Source organism: Canis lupus, chromosome 18 (genome assembly GCF_003254725.2).
Source record: "Canis lupus dingo isolate Sandy chromosome 18, ASM325472v2, whole genome shotgun sequence".
NCBI lineage: Eukaryota > Metazoa > Chordata > Mammalia > Carnivora > Canidae > Canis > Canis lupus.
The window spans coordinates 45,545,139-45,560,047 of record NC_064260.1 but is presented as its reverse complement, the minus strand read 5'-3'; the positions used below and the strand labels follow the sequence as shown (position 1 = coordinate 45,560,047).

The 14,909-nt window shown below is 67.7% G+C and overlaps 1 protein-coding gene across 15 annotated transcripts in view; it reads right to left on the bottom strand.

Moving 5' to 3' along the window:
- BRSK2 (BR serine/threonine kinase 2) overlaps positions 1-12,718 on the bottom strand; it is a 59,833-nt gene extending 47,115 nt beyond the window's left edge. For 6 of the 15 annotated variants that reach the window (XR_007403446.1, XM_025451898.3, XM_025451901.3 and 3 more), the window contains exon 1: positions 12,541-12,715. Coding sequence is in view for 11 of the 15 variants with exons in the window: in XM_025451898.3 (XP_025307683.1) it covers positions 12,541-12,634 (94 nt within the window). In the remaining 4 variants the exon portion in view is untranslated. Of the gene's footprint in view, positions 1-12,540 lie in introns of all 15 variants that reach the window. The other 9 variants (XR_003139094.3, XR_003139093.3, XR_003139095.3 and 6 more) reach the window with 3 other exon arrangements.
- Positions 12,719-14,909: the final 2,191 nt, after the last annotated feature.

Below are 14,909 nucleotides of genomic sequence, written 5' to 3'. Positions count from 1 at the left end.
CCTCTCGGGGCTGGCCCTGGGGTGATGGGATCTGCCGCCCAGATGGCAAGAAGGGGCACGGGGTCCCCGGAAAAGAGCAGCCCCTCCCCTGACGTGCCGCCGACACAACCTGTGGCCCCCTGGCCCCAGGACCCCTGCTCGGCACCCCCGGGCCAGCACCCTGACCTCCTGAGCCCCGCCCGAGCCAGGCCCTGTCCTACACGCCTCGCCCACCCCCACCAGCACCCACTGCCCAGGGCCCGGGGACAGGCAAGGCACTCAACACACGTAAACACACACACACACACGTACACATACCCATGTATTCTGTGCACTTGGAAACCTGCCAGTCAGTCTCCATGCAGGACCCCTGGGCACCGGCCTGGTTTGTGAAGGGCCATCCCCACACGCAGGCCACCTGTCCTGAGGCCACACACGGCAGAGAACCCGACCTCACCCTGCGGCACGGGGCTTCCAGGCTCTGTGTCTCCCGACCCACAGCCAGGCCTGCCCCCGCTGCCCTGGGCTCCTGAGCAGACAGAGGAGGAGAGGCACAGGGCATCTTGCTCCCCAAACACCTGGTCCACACCCGCCCTGTGCCTGCTTGGAGCTGACGACCTCCCCTGCACACCCATGCTGTTTCGGGGGGCTGCTGGCCTCTGCTCTGGGGGCACCAAGAGAAGTGCCTCCACGGGAGGGGTCGGCTGGCCTGCAGCCCTCTAGTGTGCCAGGACTTTCCACAGCAGCAAGCCCCTGAGGCCCAGCATGGAACTGTGGAGCTGGCCAGTCGGGGCCTGGGGAGGGCCTACCCACAGCTGCCAGCCTTCGAGGGCAGGGGCCCTGGCTTCCCCCGGGGGCTCTTATGAGGCTGCTGAAGGGCCAGCCACACAGAGGCCAAGGACAAGGACATGTAGAGAGACCCACCGCCACCCCCTGAGGTCCCGCTGCAGAGCCAGATGGGCAGGACCCTGCTTGAGCCCCTGGGGCTGTGGCAGGGCTGTCACCCAGGACTGTCACCTGGAGGCCACCAGCTGGGCTGACTCAGGATACTGCACATGCCTGGACACAAGGAGCAGTGAGTGAAACCCGCATGGCCAGCTGGCTCTGGCTTGTTCTCCCAGCCCTCAGCTGGATGTGCCCCTGCGTCCAATCCCCCTGCTGGGCATTGCCACCCCCACCCCTGCCCCAAGCCTGGCTCCCAACAGGGGGCGTCAGCACCATCAGCCTGACAAGGAGGTGATCCCGGTAGTGATCTGTAGACTGAGGCTGGCGTGGCCTGGGGTGGGGACTGGCCACCCTTCTGGGCCTCTGAACAGGGACAACAGTGACTGACCCCCAAACGACCCCTCTGGGCTCCACATACCACCCCTGCAGACACCAGGGCAGTACATGGTGATGCAGAGCCCCAAGGTCAGAGGGCCCATGGCTAGCTGACCCCAAAGGCAAGCTGTGGAACAGCTGAGCACCCCACGGGCAGAGGGACCCAGGAGGGGGACGCCTGGATGTGGCCTGTCCCCACCTCCACAGGGCAGCATCCAGGACAGCAGCTCTCTGTGGACACTGAGGACGATGCATGCCCCACCCCTCCCCGGGCCAACAGCAAAGCTGGAAATGAATCTGATGGGATACTCCCCTGAAGACCCTGGGCCACTGGTGCCACCTGGGGTCCCCTCCAGCCCCCACCACACCCCCGATACATGTGTTCCGCCAGCCAGGACAGCACAGCCCACGTGTGCAGGTGCCCTCGGTCACTCCGTGGCATCTGCTGGAGGATGTTCTATCTGTGCCACTTTATGATTAGTTATAAATCCCTTGGGATTTGGGGTTTAGAGTCAGCAAACCTCCAATCTGAGACAAGCCCTCCGCCTCTTTAGAGATAAGCCAGCATCAACCCCTCGCCATCCGCCAAGCCCAGCATCCCTCCAACAACCGGAAACACTCCCTCCTCTGCCTCATTCTCAGCCTCTGCTGGGAGATGCCCACGCCTTACCCCCCACCCCGGCTAGCCCAGGGTGGTGATCTTGGGACTGAGACCCTGGCTTCCTTCCAGGGGCCAGCCCCGAGGAGGGGGCTGCAGGAGCTGACTGGGTGGGGAGCTGGGCAGGGTGCACCATGGGCCAGGGAGGCCGGGACATGGGAGGCTGATAACCTGATGCCTTCACACCCCCACATCTGTGACCCCAGGTGAAGGGCTCAAGCAGGCACAGCCCTGACCCCAGCCCAGCGCCTCTGGCCAACCCAAGGCCGTCCACCAATGGTTCAGCGTCTCGCAGAAACTCCAGCACTTCACCCACTGTCAGGCCACAAGACCCCCTGTAACAAGGGGACTCTGGAGGGTGGCAGGGGTAATAACTGGCCGATGGAGACCAGCCTTCCTTCCCGAGGAGCCTCGACGGTGTGGGGCGTCCACACACGCCAGGGGACTGGTCAAGGTCCGCTGGGTTGCTCTGTACCCTCGCAGCACTGCCACCCCCACACACCTCCAAGGGAACCTGCCACTGGAGATACAAGGCAAATATCAGAGGGGGGCCAGGGGCTGCTCCGGGAAGTCACCAGGAATCAGCTCCAGAGCCAGGGAAGGCTCCATCGTGCCCACAGCCTGGGAGGACCGGTGGCAATGACGGTCGTGACCCTGTGAGGCCTCGGCCCTCCCCTTGCCCCTAGAGTCAGTGGCAGCTCCGGGAGACCTGGCCACCAGCTCCTTCTGCAGGGACAGGGGTTGGTGGGACCGGGGGCTGGGGTCTCCCCTGGGAGCCTCCACTGAGCAGGTCTAGCACCCAGGAGGCTTCCACCCCCCAGCGCTTGTCAGCACAGAGCGGTGCTGAGGCTGGGAGGCAGGTGCAGGAGCCTGCCAGACACCTGGACCCTTCCCACCGCCGCAGAGGTCTGAGGACAAGCGGCCCCGCAGCCTCCCTCGGCGGGCGGAAGCTGCAGACTTCAGCACAGCCCCGCTGGACAGCTCCCCGCCCGCCGCCGGCCCTGCAGGACGGGCCCAGGGCGCCTTCTCCCAGTCCCAAGACCCCAGGGTCAGGGTACGGCCAGCAAGCCCTCCACCCAGGCCGGGGGCACGACTGAGGGCTTGTGGCTGCTCCCCCTGGAGATTCAGGAAGGGGGGGCGTGGTGGGGGAACTGCAGGCTGCAGGCGTGGACCAGTCTGCCCACCCGCACCCCACCCCCCTTTGGGTCCCAGTGGTCCTGCGGGGGTCAGGCCATGCTCCGGGGACGGGGCTCACAGGGACTCCAGGCGGCCCATGCTGTGCACGGAGGTGGTGGGTTACCTCGACCCGGGTCCGATGGCCCAGCAGCACGGGCACGCACATTTGGGGAATACAGCAGTGCATACAACGTGAGCCCTGACTACGGGGCAGGAGGGGCACGACTGCCCCGAGCAGCCCTAGCACCAGGCGGGGGTGGCAGGCGTCAGCGGCTCCTAGTGGGTCACATGTGGAAGGCACAGGCCAGGCATGCTAGCAGAGCAGCTCAGTGAGGACAGAGCTGGCACGTGGGCCTGCGGTGGGCAAGGCCGTGGCCACCCCGCCCGAGCTCTGACCACTGCACACACTGCTGTCCATCCGCCCTTCCAGCGTGCCCAAGGCCAGCAGGGAGTGCTCAAGCCGGCATGCAAGGAGAGGGCCACACGGCCGGGGTGGGGTGCTGGTGTGGAGCTGGGGCCCAGCGAGACACAAGGGGGGGCAGAAGGCGCAGCTCACACAGGGAGGGCATCTCTCTCGCCCACACTCCTGTGGCTGCCAGGGGCCTGAGAGGCAGGACCAGGGAGGACACTGCATGACCCTGCATGACCCGCGCTCCTCCAGATGCCTTAGCCCCACTGGGCCTGTCCCTCTGTGCCCACGGCATGCAGGGAGGCTTCCGGCCGGGGCAGATCCATGGCCCCAGGCAGGGCTGAGCCGTGTTTCACTGCCCCACCACCAGCACCAACCCTGGAGGGTTCGGGGGCCGGAGAATGCAGCCCAAGCTGCTGCCACGCACGGACAGGACAGCTGCATGCGGCTCTCCTCACCTCTGGTCCCCTCCAGCATCAGCAGCACTATGGGGGCTCAGGAGTGCAGACCCTCACGGCTCTGGGCCCAGGGCCCCGTTGGCCTCCACACGCCCACTGCAGAGACCTGGCTGGCAGTGGAGGCTCAGCCTCCGAGAAACAGCCACTTCAAGTTAAAAATCTCGCATCTGGCTGGATCTCTGCCGGTTTGGGGAATCGGTGCTAACTTCAGAGGCTGATTTGGTGCTGCGCTTTTAGAGTCTCTGTCAGACACACACACAAAATATTTAAACTGTGTCTGGGGCTTGCCTCCAAATAATGTGGGATAAGGGGTGGGTGTGGGGTGAAATGGGCCTCGTGTCGCTGAGGCTGGGGTGGGCTCTCGGGGTTGGGGGCCCTTGCCCTGACTTCTGCATCTAAGAATGTCCGTGTGTGGAAGCCCCAGCTGCAGTCCTGGGAGCCGGCGCGGGGCCCCATTGCAGGCAGGCCCCAGGGCAGAGGCAGCAGGACAGGGCACGCTGGTCCTGCAGGGCCCTGGGAAGGGACGGATCAGCCCCCCGCAGTCCAGAGCTTCCAGGCTGGGGCAGCCAGCACTCCGAGGCCCCAAGACAGTGCCCTTGCTCCCTGCACCCCACAGCGTGGCACAGCTGCCCAGCCCAGGCTTGCCACAGTCCCCATCCTCTCTCCCCTAGAAGAGCTCCGCGAACATCGCACCTGCCAAGGGGATGAGTAAACGCAGCAACGCCTCTGTCCTCATTTCTCCCCACAGTCCCCTGCCCGGGCCAGGGGCCCCCTCTGGCACCATGGCCAGCACGTGGCTGGAGGGGGACACTGGGCACAGTGGCCAAACCAGGCCCCCTGCCGAACCCCAAGCTGGCTGCAACCCCCACCCAGTAGTCACACACGAGGAGCACCGAGGACCTAAGGACACAGACGACAGACAACCCATGCAGTCACACTGGCCCCACAATGTGAGCTCTTCACTGAACACCCGGTGGGAACCCTGCTGACCCCGGGGACCCCGGACAGTCACAACACCCCACACCTTCTGGCTCCTGCAGGCAGGCAGGCCCTGACCCTTCCAGGCTCTCACACACCATGCCAGGAGTGGATGCAGGAGGGAGGGACAAGGGAGGGCCTCGGGGTCACACCGACAGCACACATCTCAGCAGTCCCAAGGCACCCGGGGCTCCTCACACCCTGAAGGGCAAAGAGGCTAGAAAGTTCTGGGGTGCTGCCCATGGTGCTGCTCAGTGAGGCCCCCAGGCTACACCCAGGCCCCTGGCCAGACAGTGGGGGGGGGGGCTTTGTCCGGCCTCTGCAGACCTGGCTCCCGACCGCCCCCCACCACCTGTGCCCTGGGCTCTAGCTTGAGGTCACTGTCACCACCCACGGAAGCTGGAAAGGACAGCCCTGTCTGCTGCTGGCCCCCAGCTCCCAGACAGCGAGGGTCCCACCTCAGGGCTGCCTCCTCACCCCAACCCTGCCTCACCCAGCGGCCACCTCTATCACTGTCCCACCTGGCTCGGCCCCCGTGGGAGGCCTCCTACCCAGGGAGACAGCTACCAGGGCTCAGGTGAGCTCTCAACCACGCCAGGCTGGCCCAGGCCGGCCCCTCCGCTCTGGCCTCCGGGCCTGCAGTCCAGGCTGACACTGGCCACGGGGAGGGACCCATGAGGTTCCCAGGCGGCCACCCCCAGCACCCAGGGCCACCACGTGTGGCCTCCCCAACCCCCTTCCATCCTGACCCTTGGCCCAAGCCCGTAGCTACCCAGTAGGTCCCTGAGCCAAACCACCCCTCACAGATGCCACATTCCTGGCCAGGCAGCCTCCTGCCACCCCCGCAGACCGCCCGCGGCGGTGACACGGAGCCGCAGCCTGACGTGTCCCGGCTCCTGCTGCGTCACTCAGGCCACACAGGCGCTGTGTGGGCTGCCCTCCCACCTCCACCCTGGGACCAAGGAGGCCAGCGTGGGCGGCAACGGTGGGGTAGCCCGAATCCCAGGGACCCTCAGTCCACCAGCCCCCAGCCCAGGGCCAGCAGGCCCCGGGCATCTCCTGTCCCCCATGGTCAGGCTCACTGGGAGGGCCTGCAGGAGGCCAGGGTGGGGGTCGGCCTCAGGCCCCTGTGTGGACAGGGATGTGGTGACCACCTGGGGAAGTAGCTCTGTCCTCACCAGGCTGGCACCCCCGGGATGTCACGTGCTGCTCCACAGCTTCAGGACCCTTGAGATCCACCCGGAGGCACTGCTGTCCCGGGGCACAATGAGGAAACCGCCGGAAGGACAGCCGTGGGGCCGTGGGGAGCACTGCTGGCTCCAGAACACTGGTCCCTCAGAGGCTGCAGAACAAGGCCTGGGCCACCTCTCGGCTGGGGCCCAGCACAATCCCTGCTTTGTCCCTGCGGCCTCTGTCCCAGCCCAGCCTCCATCTTGTCCAGCATCCGAGGCAGCTGGCCCGGGGCAGCCCTGACTAGCTGGCCGGCACCCCCAGGGCAAGGCCTCGGGGAGGGCGCGGACAGCTTGGCCATCCCTGGCCTGGCTCACGGGCCCTCCCCCCACTGGGCCTGGGGCTGAGCCGACCTGGCACCAGGGAAGGGCCCATCAGAGCAGCTGTCAGGAGACACCAGCCCTTCCTACATCTGAGAGGACTTTCTGTAGAGTCCTGATGAGCCTTGGGGGTCCCTCCTGTCCAGAGACCCCAGATGGGACCTAACGGATGTGGACCTGCTGTCCTCCTGCCAGAGAGTGGCCACAAGAGATGAGCCCCTCCTAGTGACCTCAGAAGCTGTAGGAAACCCTGCCCTGGAGGCTGGGGGCTGAGGCTCCAAGTCCATCAGCCACTGAGCTCTAGACTCCAGACTGTCCCTGGCCTGGGATCCAGGCCCAGAGCCACCCCATGCAGTTCCAAGGTGGCCACAAAGCCCTCTGGGCACCCCCTGCATACCTGGAGAGATCAGCCAAGATGGGAGCCCATGGAGCCACAGGCAGGCAGCAAGCCTCCTCTGATGGCACAAGTGCCCTGAGACGCTCACTGCACAGCAACAGGCCACCAGAAAGTGCCAGCACCCCCCGGGCACAAGGATGCTGTCCACCGGAGGCGGGCATGGGCGGGTGGGGGTTCTGGGGCCTGGGGAGCTCCAGGCACAGCCACACACCAGGGTGGCCACAGCGGTCACTGCCTCCTCCCCCAGCACAGCCACTTGATTTCTGAGCAGCCACCTCCTCCCAAGATCCCCAAAAAAGCCAGCTCTGAGTCCCATGGCCTTGAAGGCACAGGTGTTCTCCAAACCGAAGCACCAGGTAACCAGAAAGGTGCCCTGACTGCTCCCGGGCAGCACCAGTCACAGAGCCGCATCTGCAGGCAGCACCGCTCATCATCTGGCCTCTGACCTGGGAGGGCTTCGGGCATACTGAAGGTGCCAGGCACGGGGCAGGGCCGATGCTCAGGCACAGAGGGCACAGACAGTGCGTATTCAGGCCCTGGGGTCACTCCACAAACACCTGTGAAAACCAGAGAAGCAGGCCTCCTGGCGGGGCCCAGGCCAGGCTGGCTTTCTGGCACAACCCGCTTGCAGCCCTACAAAGTCCTTAAGGGGGCTGCTCCGGGCGGGGCGGGGTGGGGGGCGGACAGGGGAGCATAGGGAGCCAGCCCTGGAGGCCCTGGGCCCACACGCTTCACCAGAGGGTATCAGGATGCTCCTGGCCACTGTCAGGCAGGCTGGGAATGGGGCAGGACCCAAGCCCCTCACCTCGCTGCTCCTCTACCCCAAACACCATCCTGGGTGGCTGTCACCCCACAGCCTTCCGCAAGGATCTGCTCTGGCCTTGCCTCTGCACTTGCAGCTGGGAGCACCCCACACCCAGTGGCTCTAGAGACAACCTGGCACCTGGGCACACTGGGGCCTGGGAGGGGCGGGTGCTGGCCTCAACGCTTCTTGCGGGAAACAGCGGGAGCTGGCCTGGCAATGCCTGCTTTCCCCTTCGCGCTCCTGCCCATCTGTGCCCTCTGCCTGGCATGTCCTTCCTGCTACACTGGGCTCCCCAGTCCCTGCAGAGCCGTCACTGCTGCCGTGGGGAGACAGGCGGGACCCGTGAAAACTCAGAGGTGCTCAGAGCGTCGGCTGACCATAGTGGGCAGGGGACGCTCTGAGACCAGGGTCCTAGGCCTCTGGCCGCCCCCAGCACCCTGCCATCTTTACCTATGGGAAACAGCCCATGACCCCAGAAACCTCCACACTGAGCTACCCTCCATCAGCGGGGACAGGCCCCCAGGGACAGTTCTTGGCCCAAGCAGGGGGCTTCCCGGAGCACAGCCTGACTGGGGTAGGGGTGGGGGGTGTCTGTCCCAGTGGGTCGCTGCTGGGACACCAGCTGATGACGCATAAGCCCTTCTGACAGCTCCAGGGGGAGCTGGGGGAGGCCAGGTGGGGGCTCCCCACAGGCCCCTAGAGCTCTGCCCCCAACTACTTGAGAATAGGGTCCTGTTACTCTGAACTTTAAACAGGGTCTGTGTCGTGAGGAGATGGGCTTTACTTCCCACCCCCAAGGAGCTGCTGCCCTTGACCAGAGCACTGGGCTCTGAGCCTGCTTCCTGGCTCGAAGCCGGGCTAGACAGCAGAGGCAAGCCTGCTGCACTGAGGGCGGAGGCTCCCGGGGGTGGGAGCGGACGGCCCTCAGACACAGTAGCCAGCACATGTGGCCGGAGGAGGCCCACCTCACTCCCCACTTGGCTTCCCTTCCCTCTGCTGTGGCCACACCCCTTCTCTGGGCCTCGGGCCCCCAGTAGTCCCCCAGGGCAGACCCCAGACAGCCCTCCCACCCCCTCCTCCAGGGCCCATGCCCTGCAGCTTCTCGCTGGCTCTCAAGCTGCCTTCTGCCCAACTTTCTAAAACCAAATATGCGCTCGATGCCCCAGGAGCCTCCCCTCCCACTCCTGCGTCTGGCTCTGGGCCCCCATCTGCTCCAGCTCTGGACCGTGGATCACTATGGGTTGGCCTGTCTCCCCCTCCCTCACCTGTCCCATCTTTGCTGGCTTCCCCTACCTCAGGACTCCCCTCCAGCCTGCCTGACACCAGCACCCCACACGGACTCTCCTAAGATCCCTGGAGGACTCACAGGTACACAGCCAGGCTCCACCCCAGGTGAGCTGCCCAGAGCCCCTCAGCCCCACCTTCTCTCATGGGCTGGCCTGACTCTTCATCTGAATGCCCTGCCCCAGCTCCCTCCTCCTCAATCCCACCCATAGACAAAGGGCTTCTGAGAGCTCCACACCTTGCTGCACACCTTGCTGCGCACCGCCCCCCCCCCCCCGAAAACAGCACACAGGGCCTGCTGCCCTCCACCTCCTCCTCCCATGGGGTCCTCTGGGCTCATAGGAGCTGAGCCTCGTCCACACGTGCTGAGTTCTGGTAGGGGCAGGTCCTCCCGGCTCCATGTCCTGACAGGGCTAGAGGGACACAGGCTGGAAGGCCACCCAGCGTACGCCACACGTCCTCCTAGAACTGCTCAGGCCTCCCCCGTACCCACTGGAGCTGCCTGCTGCCCCCCAGCTGAAGAGGCCTTTCCTGCATCAGGGATAGGACAGAGCCTTGGCAGTGGACTCTACCCCATGCAGGGTTGCCTGGCCCCCTGCAGGTCCTGAAGACCTCTCCCCCTACCTGAAAACATGACAGTGGCTGGGACCCAGGCCTCCCCAGGGCTGCCTACACGGGTGACCCTAGGACGCTGAGGGCTGCCGTGCAGAAATGCCCAGCCAGAAGGAAGATGACCTTGAAGCCACAGCCACAGCAGTCCCGGAAGAAGCAGCCTAACACCGAGTGACAACCCGCTTGCTGAGCCCAACACCACACATGCAAGAAAGAAGCACCCGCCACTGAAAAAACTCAATAAAAAAGGCAAGCAGGACCCTACGGCCACCAGAGGGGCATCGGGCTGGGTGGAGGGGGATGCTCCGGCCACATCTGCACTCCACACTGGGCAGCAGCCCCTCATCCCCGCATCTGGCATCTTGGGGGCAGAGCCCACCTCCCAGCAGGCTGTGGCTCAGGACACGCCAGCCGGGGTGCCCGGAGCACATGGGTTGAGAGACCCAGTGGCCGCCCAGGACTCCCTGCCCGCCGCAGCTTCCCTGTTCCAGGACCTGGGCAGAGCGCAAGTGAAGAACAGGGAGGGCCCAGGCACGCTGTCATCCAGAGAGGGAGGCAGCACTGGGAAGTGCATTCTTCCGCTGAGGTCTCCTGGCAGAGAGCCTAGCCCCAGATAAGGTCAGACGTTTATCTCCGGAGCAAAAGGACAGGCCTGGGAAACTGCAACTCTCTTGGCATCTGATGCCAAAGACCAGTCAGCAAGCCGGGTGGCCAGGCCTGGTACCCCCACGCCTCAAGGCCCCACATCCACCAGACTCCAGCTGGCCCTCCAACCGAGGGGACAGAGACAGGGGCACAGTACCCCCCCCCCCCAGTCCTCCTGGGAAGCCAGCACCCGATGAAGCCAGAAGGAATGTGGGATGGACAGAACCGCCCCCCCCCGGGGAGGGGGCCTCAGCTAGACCAAAGCAGACTCCCCTCAAAGGGCAGAGGCACCCGAGGAGGAAGGCTGCTGGCTCCATGTGCCACTTGGAGCTACTCCTAAACATCACATGGCAACGTGTTGTTGACACACACGCGCGGCATATCCTTTTGTATTCATTACTGTTAATTACAGTGGAAACCTCCTGTAATTAACTGTACAACAGTATAACTCGATGAAGAGTATGGAGACCAGCCCCTGCGCACGGAGGCCGGCGAGCACGGCGCACGTATAATTCATTGCTGTCACCACTCACACGACGACGTTTCCTTATAATCACATTTTATTGGTACGATAATTAGATTATTTCACTGCTTCCCACATTCTGCTGCCCCAGGTCCCTCCCCCACTGAGGATTTCACCAACTACAGTCATTCCTCGCAGGAAACATGCATATTTTGAACTCAGATGAACACCGGCTGTCTGCACCTCCTCCTTGAACCCGGGCCACTGCACCCCACTCCCAACGGCGCTGCCCTACCAGCAGAGGCCCCTCGGGGCCTGAGCAGTAGGCACAGAGGCTGTCCACTCAGAGTGCAAGAGGGACAGCTCCCCACCCCCCCAAGTCCCGTCACAGCCACTGCCTCAGGGTCTGGACCACCTGCCTCCCTCACACCACCTCTAGCTCCACCTCTGTGCCGCCCAGGGGGCTTGGGCAGGGCCTGCAGCCTCCCAGCCAGAGCAGCTCCCCCCTGGGCCCCCACCCTGCACCGGTAGGGTGGGATCAGCAAGGCTGCACCCTCCTCCTCCCCTGGTCCCTCCCCTGCTGGCCTGGGGTCTGAGGAACTTCCCAAAGAGACAGGGGTAAGCAGTCAGGCCCAGCGGACCTCTGGGCTGCTAGGAGAGGCCCATCCTGGGAGAAGAAAGAAAATGGCTGAGCCCAGCCTCCCACAAAGCCACTCTGTGAACGCCTGGCCAGCTGGATGCGGGGACCTAGCCTGATTACCAGAAAGACAGCCGGGACAAGCCGGGGAGCCCCCTCCTCCCACAGGCTGGGGTTTGGGGATCCAGGGCCGGAGATCCGGGATCCGGCCAGGACCAGCCTCCCGGTCCCTCCCCTGGGGCAGTGCAGTGTCGCAGGCAGCGCGCACAGAGGCTAAGAGGAGTGCCAGGCGCTGTCCAGCCCAGCGAGCCGCCTGGGGACTCTCCACTCCCACCGTGCGGGAAGGTCCCAGTCGGGCCAAGGGGCCTGATCGTCCGCTAGACGCGCGGGCCGCCTCCCTGCCCGCCTGCCCGCTGGCCGGCCGCCGCCGGGAGTTGGGGGTCGCGGCCGGGGGCGCGCGGCCCGGGGCGCAGCTGCTCGGGCAGCACGCCTATTAGCGCGGCCGCGGCAGACGGCAGATGGGCGCCCGCCCGGCCCCCTCCTCCCGCGGCACAATGGGCCCGGTCGCTCGGGCGCACAATGCGGCCGCGGCCGCGCACCTGCAACCGGAGCCGAGGGGCGCTGGCCCGGCCCGGCCCGGCCCGTGCGCCCCCGTCCGCGCCGCGTGTCCTTGGGCCGCGCCCGGCCGACCGCAGCCGCGCGGCCTGCGGGCTCCTCCGCGGGACCCGGCGCCCAGCCGCCCATTGTTCGCGACCGCCGGCCGGAGCCGCGGGCCGGGCCTACAGCTCCCCGCTCGGGACGACCTCCTTCCGGGCCTCCCCCCGCCCCCGCCCCCGGCGCGCAGTCAGCACGGCCTCCCCGGCGGCGGGCCTGCGCGCCCCTGCGCCCCTGCGCCCCTGCGCCTCCGCGGCGCCCGGTCCCCATCCCTGTCCCCAGTCCCCTCGGTGTCCCCGGGCCCCGGTCGCCCCCGCCCTCGTGTCCCCGGGCCCCATGGACCCCGGGTCTCCCAGAAACCCCCCGTCCCCCCGGAGCCCTGGTCTCTCCGGCCCCCGTTCTCCTCGGCGTCCCCGGCCCCCTCGGTGCCCCCCCGTGCCCCGTGTCGCCTCGGCGCCCCCCGAGCCCCCGCTCCCCCGGCCCCCAGCCCCCCGCGCCCCCCGGCGCGCACGCACCTGTCTGCCCCTTGCCCAGCGTCTTCTCCAGCCGGTACGGCCCCACATACTGCGCGTGCTGCGCCCCGCCGCCGTCCTTCCCCGTCGATGTCATCGCTCCCGGGCCCGGCGCCGGCGAGGTGGGAGCCCCGGGCGGGCGGGCGGCGGCGGCAGGGAGGGGCCGCGTCCGTCCGCGTCCGTCCGTCCGTCCGTCCGCGCGTCCGTGCGCTGGGCCGGGTCGGCGGCGCCCGGGCGGGCCGCGCTCGCTCCGCGCCCCCCGCGCCTCCCCGCGCCGCCGCCCCCCGCGCCCGGCTCCGCTGCGGCCCGGCCCGCGGCTCTGCCTCCGCTCTCGGAGAGGACCGGGCGGGCGGGGGCACCAGGCTTCCGCCGCCGCCGCCGCCGCCGCCGCCGCCGAGGCCCGCGCCCCGCGCCCCGCGCCCCCGGCGCACGCCCGTCCGTCAGTCCGCGGCCGCGCAGCCCAGCCGAGCCGAGCCGCCGGGCCGAGTCGAGCCGCCGAGCGGAGCCGAGCCGAGCCGAGCGGCCGAGCCGAGCCGAGCCGAGCCGAACGGCCGGGCCGAGCCGAGCCGAGCCGAGCTTAGCGGCCGAGCCGAGCCGAGCCCGAACGAGCGCAGCCGCCTGCAGCGGGGGCGGCGAGTGGCTCCCGCGCCCGCCGATCAGCGGCACCAGCCAATCAGCGGTGCCCCGGCTCGTAGCCCCCCGCCTTCCGCCCCGCCCCGCCGAGGGGAGCTTTCGTAGGAGCGGGACTCTGCAAGGCGAGGCCGGGCGGGCCGGGCGGGGCCGGGCGGGGCGGGCGGGGCGGGGCGGGGCGAGGGCGGGGCCGGCCGGCCGGGGCGGGGCCTGGGCGTCTCCAGCCCCTCCACCCCCGGCCCTCGCCCCGCCCGGACCCCGGCCGCCGAGCTCCCGCAGCCGAGCGAGCCGCCCCGGAGGCGCATCCCGGGCGGATGCTGCGGCGTGGTTCCCCCGGTTCCCCCGCTCCCGCGCCCTCCCTGCTGGCCGCGACTACCGCGGTCTGAACGAGTCCGTCGCCCCCTCCCCCGCTCCGGGGGCGGCGCCGCTGGGGGCGGGTGGACGAGCCGTGACCTTGCACCTCGCGAGGCCGTGCCCGGGGCGCTGGCCTCCGCTCCGGCGGCCGGGGTGTCCACGGTGACCGGCACAGCGGGGTCAAGGCACTCACCCGAGGTCACACAGCAGCGGCCTCCCAGAGCAGGCGGCTCCCGGGCCTCTGCGCGAACCGTGCTCCGTGGGCTCGGCGGCTGAGGGGCGCACCGGCCCCGACGGCTCCGGAGAGGCGTCTGCAGAGGCCGCCAGACGGGCAGGGCCCCGGTTTCTCGCGGAAAGACGCTAGCGCAGCAGCGGGTGGGGGCGGGGGCGGGGGCGGGGGCGGGGGAGGCGAGGGCCGGGGGCAGGGCGCCCAGAGCCGGGCGGGCGCGGGCGCGGGGGCGGGGGCGCGGGATTCGGCCGCGGCGCGAGTCTGCCCAGGGCGCACCTGCAGGTTTTGGGCTGCGCGCCCCGCGGTCTGCCGCCAGCTGCCCTCCCTTCCATCGGGACCAGCCCCCACCCCTGCCCACCCTGGGGGCGGGCGGCGTGAACTCTGCAGACTCCCAGCTCTCCCCCGCGCCGCGCCCGGAGGGGCGGGGGGGCGGGGGGGTGTATTCGCCTGGCTATCTCCCCTGACTCAGCCCTGCGACGGGAGACAAACCTCAGAACGTCTCTCTGGCCCGCTGGGCCCCTCGCTGGCCAGACTCTGTGCTAAGTGCTGGAGCCTCCAAAGGTGTGCAGCCCTAGTCGGTGCCCTGCCCTGGATGGTGGGGGTGGGAGGCCTCGCGGCATTAAAAACCTGCACCAGAGGCTCAGCTCCAGGCCTGGATGCTGCGGGCTGAGCTGGATTTAAGGAGCGTTTGGGACCTTGGACTAAAATTATCCAGTGGCCACGTCTCCCTGGAGGCAGACCAGTCAAGGATGCAGGATGTGGAGGGCCCTCTGTAGGCGGAGGTAGGGGCCAGCCCAGGTGTGGTATGGATGGGGTGGGGCACACCTCCCTGTGCTGGAGCAGTGCTGCCAGGGTCACGTGGGCGCCCTGCCTGCAGGATTTGTCAGGATTCCTAGTAGCCTCACAGCATTCTGGCCTTGCTGACCACTCTCATGTGGACACTCCCAGCTTTCAAGACTCCCATTTCCCATCCCCTCCCCACCCTTGGGCTCCTGGGCTCTTCCCTCGGGGGCCAGTCTTCTCTGTGGAGCCTCACCCCACCTGTCTCCATCTCCCAGGGCTCTGTGTGGGTCCCCTCCACCTTCCCCCTCATGTCCTCCAGGCCCCTGCCTCAGCCCATCACCAGCCCGGCTCCAGCTCCAGGGCCAGGGCGCTGTCT